The 11,444-nt window shown below is 34.3% G+C and overlaps 1 protein-coding gene across 1 annotated transcript; it reads right to left on the bottom strand.

Annotated features, from left to right (window-relative positions):
* Positions 1-135: 135 nt before the first annotated feature.
* LOC101265359 (casein kinase 1-like protein HD16) lies at positions 136-8,651 on the bottom strand. Its single transcript, XM_004228550.5, has 16 exons — positions 7,832-8,651; positions 6,595-6,723; positions 6,355-6,428; positions 6,196-6,265; positions 5,114-5,169; positions 4,598-4,669; positions 4,375-4,469; positions 4,231-4,297; positions 4,025-4,154; positions 3,699-3,917; positions 3,478-3,614; positions 2,661-2,835; positions 2,482-2,572; positions 1,433-1,590; positions 696-884; positions 136-501 (listed from the first exon to the last, which is right to left on the bottom strand). Exons 1-16 carry the CDS (start codon positions 8,156-8,158, stop codon positions 442-444), a joined length of 2,049 nt encoding a protein of 682 aa, XP_004228598.1. The 5' UTR covers positions 8,159-8,651; the 3' UTR covers positions 136-441.
* Between the last annotated feature and the right edge of the window lie 2,793 nt (positions 8,652-11,444).

Below are 11,444 nucleotides of genomic sequence, written 5' to 3'. Positions count from 1 at the left end.
GCGAATAAAGACTACTCAATGTAGCCACATAAGTGGGATCTGAGAAATATAAAATGTACCAAGACCTTAATTGACTCTTTAGGCAGATGGTTTCGAATAGCTATGAAGAATCAACTAAAGACGAATAGAACAAGATAATCGATAGGTAAAGATAACATTAAAACTTTCCCCAGAAATTTGAGTACACGAAACAATTATTGCAGCAAGAACAATTGTTCCTGTACTAGTAGGATAACAACAACATCATAAGCAGAAAGCTGTTACACAGAGCAGCTACAACATTTTCATAATTTTAAGACAAACTAAAAGTTCTCCTATAGCATAACATTCTAAGACACATCTAACTTCTTACCACCACCACCATCCATTTACACTTGGACAATGAAACAACAAGATATAAGATCCAAATGTCGGGTTACAACAATTTGGTCACGATTTGTTTTAAGATACAGTGCGTCCATAGCATAGACAAGAAAGATACAGATTCTTTCCCCATTTTTCCTGCACAAAGAATCAAGGATAGAACACAAGTCAACAACTCGCTCATATAATAAAAAATGATGTGAATAGAGTGTATTTGTCGAGGGAAACCCTTAGTCGCTACCCTTAGGGTGCACACAGGATAGAACCCTCGCTCCTATGCAATAGCCAACACAACAATTAGGCAAAGTAGAGAACAATTTCACAAACACTACCTTAACATGTGTGCTGGGAAACTGAGATGTTCGCAGAGTTTCTTGAGTCTCATCACCAGGTCTTCGGCGAGGTACACTCAGGATAAGAGCAGCTTGGTCTGGCGTAGCAGCTGTTGCCGTAATACGATAACCATTATCCCACCTCTTATGAATACCCTCACTAGGATAAAGGAAATCAAGCTCTACCACCTATAAAACATTAAAAATCTCCATGTTAGCAGATGAGACAGAAACTACTGCCCCACACAACTAGGAGGCTGTGAATCACGCTCTAGTCACATGACCATGCTTCATCAACTAGACTTGGTATCCTACTTTCATGTTTCCTCAGAACTCAAGGATATCGTATTACAAGCCAATAGAACAGATGCTGTTCAGGTAGGGCCGTAACATAAACAAACTACATGATTTCAAGAAAAATAAAGAGTAATGGACTTTCTTTTAGTAAGAAAAAAGAAATTATAAATCAAGTGTAACAAAACGAGGTATGGACTTATTAAGTAAATTTTAGGACAGAAGGTCATTAAACCAACCAACTTCATTTCCTCGCAGACAAAATCTTACTGTGACTACCCTTTTAGATCCTTAAGCCTACGCTTCATGGGGAAATTTATCCGATAATTTTTCCAGGTTATCACCACAAAGGGAGGAGGGGGCAGAAGGAAATGAGATACCGTATTAACACTAACACCAGATTAAATATTGTATGAGAGTGTTAAAGAGGGGAGACAAACAACCTGATCACTGAAGCCTGAATTGCGTGACATAACAACAGCCCACCTAGTGTTAGCAGTTGCCATGGAGGTCACATGGAACCCTTCTTTCCATTTCTTGCTTATCCACTTGAAGGGAAATGACTCACTGACTTTATAAGACTGTTGAGTGAACTGTGTGCCTGCAAAAAATGACACAAGTATTATATACAAAAATAAAGATAGTCCAGGAACTAGATCTGCATCCAGAAAAGCTCAAAGCTGGCAAAACAATCTGCATTTGCCTTTGCATAGGAAAAAATACCCTCCACAACAATTAGATGACGAAATGCAACTCAAATATCAAACTTCTATTCCATATATCACCAACTAGTGTTAAACTGGCATATACAAGACGTAACCCAACATTTACCAGCTCCAAAAAAATATCTGAAGAGGTAACCCATCATCATATAACACCATCTGACTGAACAATTTTTAGACTCGTACATCATAAAAACTGATAAAAAGCTAACACCTTCTGATTCGCCTTACAAATATAAGAAACTATCATCACAGAACGACATCAGGAGACAACTACCCTAGCAACTACAGCTTAAGAGCTCCAATAATCCATATATTATACATTTAGATAGGGCTATACTTTTGTCTTCGCACTTTTGGCACAATGTATATAAATCCAGCACATTCTTAGGGCTGTTTATGAGTAATAATAAAAACTTGCCATTTTACAACACGAGAGAGAGAGAGATACATGTTATAGTTGGATGCATAAAATCGAAGAAGGAAAATACAGATCCAGCAGTAGAGCTTGTTTTCAATGCAAGATGAAGTTCAGAGGGACCAACAAAAAAAGAAACCAACAGAAAGCATATCTTGCAGTAATACAAATAGCCCAATCAAAATTATGTCGTGACCTACTAAACCATATGCACCAAGCATAACATGCTAGTTAATTGTAACTTTTGCTGACTGATAAGCAAGAAAAGATATCTAACTGTATTCTCTAAAAGTGGGTAAAAGATTAAAACAAGTAGAAAGAATTAACCTACAGCATGTTAAAAGAAACCCACCTTTTGACATTACTACTAAAGAGGCTCCATTTATGCCACCAGCAAGAGAACTAATATAATAGTTTTTCTCCCATTGCTCCATAATCCACTCCTGTAACACACATTTGGAAGATTAGATAAACACATCTGAAGCTAAAAAGCTGCACACCACATGAAGACTACATGGAACTTCTAATTACCTTGTGTAAGAAGAAAGGTGACAGCTCATAAACTTGGCTAGTGAAGTTCGTTCCAGCATCCATGATGATAGCCCATAAGCTAGAACATGATGCTACACAACTTATAGACAAACCATCCACAGACCCTTTCTCCACATGCTGTGCCAATCTTGTGTCTGCTACATTGTAATGGTACCTAATGAAGTCATGATGTTAATATTAGGGAAAGTTGGGGTACATTAGATGATTTTTTCTTTTGTATCAACTATCAAGTAATAATATTCATAATAATTAGGCGTAAAAAGTGGCTGTATCTCACAGCAGAACAAGGTCTCTACAAAAGCCAACCAATCCTCTATACCTATCCAATCAACACTATGGAGCGAATAGAAAAGGATCATCTCCTAATACTGTGGAGCATAGATGAAGATAAAACAGATCTTCCAGAAAAATCTTTAGTGATTATGCCATCAGAAGACAAAGGACACTCCATGTATTCTTCTTAATAAAATAAGTAAATGAGTATTGACTAATATACCAAATTTGGCAGATATTTGTTTCTCTGACTACCATATACAGCCTCCAAAAAGTTCAAAATATATTACCAGCAGAAGCTTAATTTTACCTGCTCCCAAAATCCAAGAAGTTGAAAACTTCCAGGAGTACCATTCTGCATATATCTTACCTCTCCAAACCCCACTTGTGTTATTACCCCCCCCCCCCCCAAACCAACAAACCACATCCCCATTTAAGGTGAAGAATCCAGAGCTAATGTTCACCACAGACAAATACTTATTAACTGCCATAAAAGACAAATCACGTGACATGATATATGTACCTCTGTTTCATCGGCTTTCTGGCATTATATATTGAAATCCATTGCGTCGCAGGAACACCGATTCGAATTTTCTTCTGAGGCTGCTCTTCTTCCTCATTTAAAGTTAGTCTCCCCCGCTTTTGGCCAACTTGAATAGCCTATAATGATTACACCATAAGCCCCATATAGTAGTGTAATAAAGCTTACCTACTGTTGACTCGTATAAAATTTAGAATACTTACCTTTTGAGCACCATCTGTGTTGATCGGCCTTATAGCAGGATCAGCTCCAAGCAAGCTCCCAAATAAAGAGATTAACTTTGAATATTTCGGTTCTTCATCAAACTTCATGTTAATTACTGTATCAAGAAATTCTCTAAAAGGTGCAGGGCAGAAGCAACAAAGCATCTCTGGAGATGTTGCCATCTTTTTTTTACAGACTAAAAATGATTTGTTATCACCCTGCAATCCAGAAATATAAATTGTAACAAGAGACGTGGGGGTTGTTCAATGACTGAAACAAAGTGTATGCAGTGTAAAGACTGGAAAGAAGCAGGTAAAGCAGAAACCTGATAGCCCTGCCATGGGAGCCTGCCTCGATGAAGAAAAATTAGTGTATATGCAAGTGATTCCAAATCATCTCTTCTACTGGCAGTCCTTCCCAAGTGAGCATGTGCACTTGCATAGCGAACAGTCCCTCTGAAATTGATAGACAGAAGTTAGTATTGGGTAGATATAAGAAAACTAAGCAAAGGATAGCAGAACATCACCACACCTGAACGTGTCAGGACGCTGATCATATCCGACATGCTGCCCTTTTGAAGTGTCTTTCCACTTTGTGGCTGTAATTGGTAGATAAATAATTAGGAAAAGGGTTATCAAATTAACAAACACAGAAACCTACACTAAGCTCTCTTACCCAGTCCCAAGTCAACTAGGAACAACTTCTTCTCTTGTGGTGTTGATGGCTGGCCAAGTAAAAAGTTTTCTGGCTTCACATCTCCATGAACATAACTGAGATCAACAAAAAAGTCACTACGAAGAATTCAAAAGAGAAGTACAATGACTACAAATTAAAAGTAGTTCAACATTCAGCAAATAAAAAGAACCAAACTGATTGCAGGAAAAGAGTGAATCCGTACCCTTTCGCATGCAGCTTTTCCAAAATCGACAATGACTCAACTGCAATACAAGCCACCATTTCTGCTGACATTCTGCATAAGTAGGATTTATGAGCAGACCATATTCAACTGACACATTGATATATGGTAAACCAAAACTCAATAAGTTTATCAACGATGTTTTTGCTGTTCTTAGAAATAAACCCCAGAAAATCAGAATCTACACTATACACAATTGCGAGCAGATCCTTATCACCAGTGTTTAAGGATGGATATCAAGGACCATTTAACTTTGAAATTAGAATTACTACATAGTTCATGTCAAATAATTGGTGACTTATTTTAGACCATTTTTCAATTTGAGAATGCCATCCTTGAGCAGGTTGACTTATTGAACGACGGTATTTCTATTATCAATTTATCATAATAATCAAAAATAACTGAAAGAGTGGGGAAAAAGCAGCCACTTCTGGAGGTCTGACAATTGAAGAAGTCTTTGTTCAGTAAGTATGTTTAATACTAGCATTAGCTACTTACGATTGCCCAGAGGAATTCCATACATCCCATAAGCTAGGGCCTAGCATGTCCATAACCTGCATACATGATAATAATAAGGTCAATACGCACACACATTTTATTATTATATACAACAGCATTCACTAGTCCAGAAAACATACAGAGCAGAATCCGTTCATTGAAAAGAGGTCCTAATCATTAACAACCACTTTGCTGGTAACTCATCGGATCAGAAATATTTATCTCTCCTTAACTTTCTGTGTATGTCCCAAAATTTTATCCCATTTCAAAAAATTATATCTTTATTCTATCAATCAATCTTCAACAGCAAGAAAACGGACATGATTCTAGCAGACTCTTTACTAAACAATTAGGAGAATATGCTTGACAAAGGTCCCTTTTTTTCTTAAATTGAACAGGAAAGAGTGACAATTTTTGTAAGACGAGTGGACTAACAATTTGAAGTAAAATGGTCACTTTTTTTGTAGTCGAGAAATCCACCAGGACCAGTGGTACATGGTTTCACACTCTGTGGATGATGGCTCACCCCTCCAATGTTCTCCACTTAAATAGGAGTACTAGGCTTTCATTTGCAGCAAGGTTTGAACATGTGACGTGTTCCTAACCCACACATCACAAGTAACGTTCTTAACACTAGACCAAAGCCCGGCAGCTAATATCAAAGACGACTTCTGAGATCCAGGGGAAGTGTAATAGCAAAACAAAATCAGTCCCCTCAAAAGACAATCATACCAAAAAGAAAGTAAGCAACTACCAAAAGAGTTCCACTCATTCAATTAGAACAGGACCTGGCTAAATAAGTGAATAAAAAATAAAGACCTCCATTGTACACTAAAGCTATTTGTTAGCTTGGTAAGAGCAGATATGAGACCCTCTTAAAACCTTGAAATATATCACGCTGCCTGCCTATTAAATATATTTTATTTAATTCTCTTTGGATGCTGAAATTAGAATGCTAAAAGAGGTCACATTCACTGTCTCAACTCATTATCTTGATGTTTCTCCCAAAAATAAATATCCACAACTCAATTTTTTTATCCTCCATTACTATAATCAATGCAAATCTGTCTTGGTGAACATACCATCACATAATACTCTCCTGCCCGTCCTTTATAATGCACTCTAGGCACTCCATGGCTGCCTCCAAGAGTACTGAACCAAAAAAAAAAGGAACTTTCAGTCCTGCAAATCTCATTTCAGTACAAGTGTACACAGTAACTTTAAAAGATATCAATCCTTACTTGTAAACCTGCCACTCATATGGAGGGCCATAGCTACAGCCTTTGCTGTTTCGATGCTCAAACTTCAGTGCGACCTAGAGACATAAAAGAAAATCAATATGGTTTTCTTTTATCACGTAAAATAAGATTTCATTAACAATTGCATCGAGAAGACGCTAAGATTAGTAGACAGATAAATTAGCCTTGTCGAAAAGGATAACGGGAAAAAGTGGATAGATTATTCATATGCAACCACTTTACCTCCAAAGCCAAGGGACCACTAGCACGTTCATTTCCACCGGTAAGACGGCGACCCAAAAACACCTGTCCAAAACCACCTTTACCTAGCTTCCTTTCAACCTTATAAACTGGAGATCCTCCTACTTGCACCTGAAAACAACATTCAAACAGAAAGCAAAAAATGAGTGAAATTTCGACATTTAATACAAAGATTTGAAGAAAAAAAAGAACTTAGAACACGACGACAGTAAAGCTCAATATCGAGATTCTAGCAATTAAATGTCACATGTGTCATCAAGCTTTTTTAAGCTAAAAAGGCTTGCAGAAATGATGAGAATCACATGGGAGGGGAATGGACAGTCGTCTATGGCTGGATCAAGCAACTTCCACATACTAAGTAGCAGGTATAACTGTGTAATTATATACGATATAGTAAGTACATTGTATTAGAATTAAGAAATTCTAGAGCTCAGATGCTAGTATTCCCTATTTACTTCACATACCTACTATCAAATATATGATAGCGGCTAAAAATAGATAGCAATGCTAAAGCATACACAAAACATGTATTTGAGTAGGACTAACGACATTGATGCGATCTCCAACTATCTCCTCAAGGTCAATATAGTACCAAATTTACTTCCTTTTACAAGAAATAGCCAGAATTTAACATAGAAATACACATTTATTATGATTCAAAACATAAAATCCCTTTAAACACCTAGAACACCTAGCAAAACAACACATTGCTTCAAACAAGAAAGACATAACATCAAAATTATCTAAAGGAAGATGTAACATCTAAGAACATCGCATAAATTTGCAGGCTTCACTAAAACCAGCCCCAACTAGCTTTTTTGGGATTAGATACAGAAATTGATGATCACCGACCTGATCAGGGAAGAGAAAGATGCTACATATAGATAACAATTCCAAAACATAAGCAAAACATGTATGTAAGTAAGACCAATGACATCAATACAATGGAAAACAATCCACCATGGTCAATATAGTACCAAATCTACTCTCTTTTTTCCAGAAATAGCCCGAATTTAACCGAGCAATACACATTTATAATGATTCAAAAACACAAAATCCCACAACACCTAACAAAACAACACAATCACTTGCTTCAAACAACAAAGACACAACATCAAAATTTTCTAAAACAAGATGATCATGTATAAGAACCAAGCATATATAGATGTAAAGCTAGTTTTTTTTTAAGATTCAGATGAAGAGATGAATGATCACCCACCTGATCAGGAAAAAGAGAAGTACTTTCATCTTCCTGTGCAGTCACTTTATTATTAGCACTCAAACCACCACTCTCATCACCCATCTTATGCTCTTCTTCAACTTCTTCTCCCTCTACTCTCTCGTTTTCGTTCTCCTTCACTTCCTCTTCCTCTACTTCCACAAGCTTTGCTTCTGCTTCCGCTGCCTTAGCCTTAGCAGCACGAGTCTTTATATAACTCCGACCACCAACACCACCGCCACCAACCCTTTTCTTCGTTTCGGGTTTTGTTTCAACTACTGGAGGAGGAGCACGGCGCCGACATACCCCACTCCGCAACTCCGGCATTCTTTTTTACCCATATAAAATTGAACAAAAACAACAACCCGATTCCGATTGCAACACATCACTTATACTTTCATCATCATAATCAAAACCCTAAACATACAAAAACAACCCCAAATCCGTTTCTACAACAAACTCAAACTCGATTGAATTTCTGAAACCAAATTCAAAAACTGGAAGAAAAAAAAACAAACTTTTGATGCTAGGGTTTGTTCAAATACTGTAAACGATCTGTAATCCGCGTGAATGTCGATGAAAAAGCACTACTTTTAGAGAGAGAGTGGGGGAGGAGAGAGAGAGGTGGGTATACATTCTACTACCAAATTTCTTCTACTTATAGGTATTTTCTTGATAGTTTAGGGACTACATTTGTAGTTAAGAAGAAAATGGAGGGTCTATTGAGCAAATTTTATGTTCTTTTTTTAATGGTAAGAAAAGAAAGAATGGGAATTGGGACAAGGAAAATCACAAGAAAGTTGGTGTTAGTTGAGCCTCCAAAGTTTACTATTAGACAATTTGGTCCTTTTTAATTGTTGTCGACATTTTAATTATCATGATTTTAAATTTGAAATTTTTCAAAAAAAATATGATTTTAAAAAGAAAATGTAAAATTTAAGTTTTGTGAAAAAAGAGATTTAGCATTTTAAGTTTTGAAACAAAAGAAAAGACGCATGTTTGATGTAAGAGATTGTTAATATTAAAAATCGTATTGAGTAAAATTTATTAAACAAACAAATGTTTTCTATTAAAATGTTTTTTAAGTTTTCTTGATTTGTTTTTTTGTTGAGTATTTAGTGTATTAGTTGTTAAATGATTATTTCTATGTTAAATCTATCTTTCTCTAGTTATTATTTTTATGGTTATTATATAGTAGAATACATATTTATGAGTTTTAATTCATTTGATCATATATTATTTGATGGTAACTTTTAAATTTAATATTTGAATTTGAGTCTGTTTAAATTAATTACATAATTTTATATGTGATGGTTCGTAAAAGACAAATTTTATTATAAATAAGTAACTAAATTAATGAAAAAGATTATTATTTCATCATAGATGGAACATGATAAACTAGCATATTACCTAACTATTCTTTTAATTGTGTGAACTAAATTTGATATGTCAGGAGCAAGAGGAATTAACATATTAAATTCGTAATTGTAAAAGTAAGTCGATTTTAAAAGAAAATATTATTAATTTAATTTATTACTCAATTATTTATATACATTAGATCACTCTAGGTTCGACGTGTCTGTTATGACGCAATTATAAATAAAATAATTTTAAAAAATAAAGACGTTACAAACTTTTTCACGTTTAAAGCAATGAGCGTGTCTTATATTTACGTCAGAAGGATATCGTGTAAGAAAATACTTATTCCAGCTGTATTCTGTCGGTAATATTAGTCTTTTTCCTTTTCTGTACTTCTTCGTAAATTTCAAAACACGTGCTTCATCTCGTGCAATTTTTTGTTTCTGTGTCTTCCTATATTGCTTTTGAGAATCGTTTGCGCCTACACGTTATTACGAAACACACATTTTATATATCATACATAATAATATGAGTAACTCAATTAGCATTGTTTTCGGTTAGGTGTAAAAGTCAAATATCAAGTTCTATATTTAAATGTAAAAATAAATAGCATAATAAAAATTTAAATTAAAATTCAAACAGTTCTAAATTATGAAAGTTTTAATGAATTATTAGTGAAATTCTAAGTTAACATTTGAAACATTTTTCACATGCAGCTAGACTTAGATATGATTAATTATAATTGTACACAGGTGTTAAAGTCAATTTCCAATTGAATGTGAATTAAGGTTGTACGGAATCTTTATTAGCATAGGTTGAGTTCAACGTTATCCTACTAATTAAGATTTTCTATAAGATTATATATGATTCTAACTTCAAACGAGCATATATCTAAGAATATGAAGAATTTTGTATTTTATTAACCACTGTTGCGATCAAATTACATACGCAAGTGCACGTGATCGCACAAGTAATAGAGTGGCTCTTTCTGAGAGTCGGGTATTGTGTACACATAAGGACTTACGATTAGAATTTATCAATTTTCCTGATTTACAGTTCAACACAAATGTAATTTTTAGATTTTTAAAATTGTTTATTATCTACTTATAACTTAAAATGAAATGTGACTAATATGATTCAATTTCACGAGTTACGAACAATGATTTTGTGAAATATCCAGGGCTGTAACTTTTATTGGAAGTAATGCTGCAACTTTTATCATGAGTAATGCAATCAATATAATTTCATTGGGTAATTATTAACTATCGAATCACTAAATCACAGGGTTAGATGTATGATCATGGTCTCACAACCTCTAATCGCCTACAATATTTAAATCACTAACTACATTGATGAGCGGGGATAGATTAATTAAATATTGAGCATTAAGATCTTCATATATGGTGATCCAAGCGAGGTCTATAGGTATATTCCTATCCTAGAGACGAATCAGCCCTAGCTATTTAGAGTTCAACAAGCTCTCTATGACTCACGTTCTATCCTCTTATTCCTCTCCCGAATTCAATTTGGACAATAAATTTATCTATATGGTGATCAAACATGAAATACACAAAATAAGACATATATGATGATATCTTAGATTTACAGTTCTAGATATATTTTCAGCGTTAGCCATAGAATCATTTCATCTTATCTAATGTTAAAAGTGTTTTAAAATAACTTATATTACGTTTCTCTTCTCATTATCAAATATTTAGATATCATATTTTAGTTAATCCATTTTAAATGTCTCAAATTTTCAATTGAAAAATCTTATTTGATAATATTTTGTAATTAGAGTTATTTGCTCATTTTAGTATGTTTAGTTTAGTCACTTGTTACATTCAGCTAGTTCACGTACTATATATTTTATGTACCGATGTCATTTAATGTTGCATTTTAAATGATGCAGATTCAAATATTTAAAATTGATAACATATTTAGGATCTCACTTTCTCTTAACTTTTGTGAGACCTCCTTACTTTCGGAGGGCTTGAGTTTATCTACAGTAATACTTTCTGTACCATTTTGTATAGTACTATTTTTAATCATAATGTTTAAGCAATAAAAAATAATTTTTGAAATTTGTGATTTAAATCAAATATTTCACTAAAGATATTAAATTAAATTATTTATAATTATAGTAAGATATCATTCATTTTAGGACGGATTGAAAAGAAAAGAGTGTATAAATAATAAGATGGAGGGAGCAATAGTTAGTAGAGTATTCAAGTACTCATACTTTTTGTCCCAA

This window comes from Solanum lycopersicum, chromosome 1 (genome assembly GCF_036512215.1).
Source record: "Solanum lycopersicum chromosome 1, SLM_r2.1".
Lineage (NCBI taxonomy): Eukaryota > Viridiplantae > Streptophyta > Magnoliopsida > Solanales > Solanaceae > Solanum > Solanum lycopersicum.
Note: the sequence above shows the minus strand (reverse complement) of the source record. Positions and strands in the feature narration are given on the sequence as shown.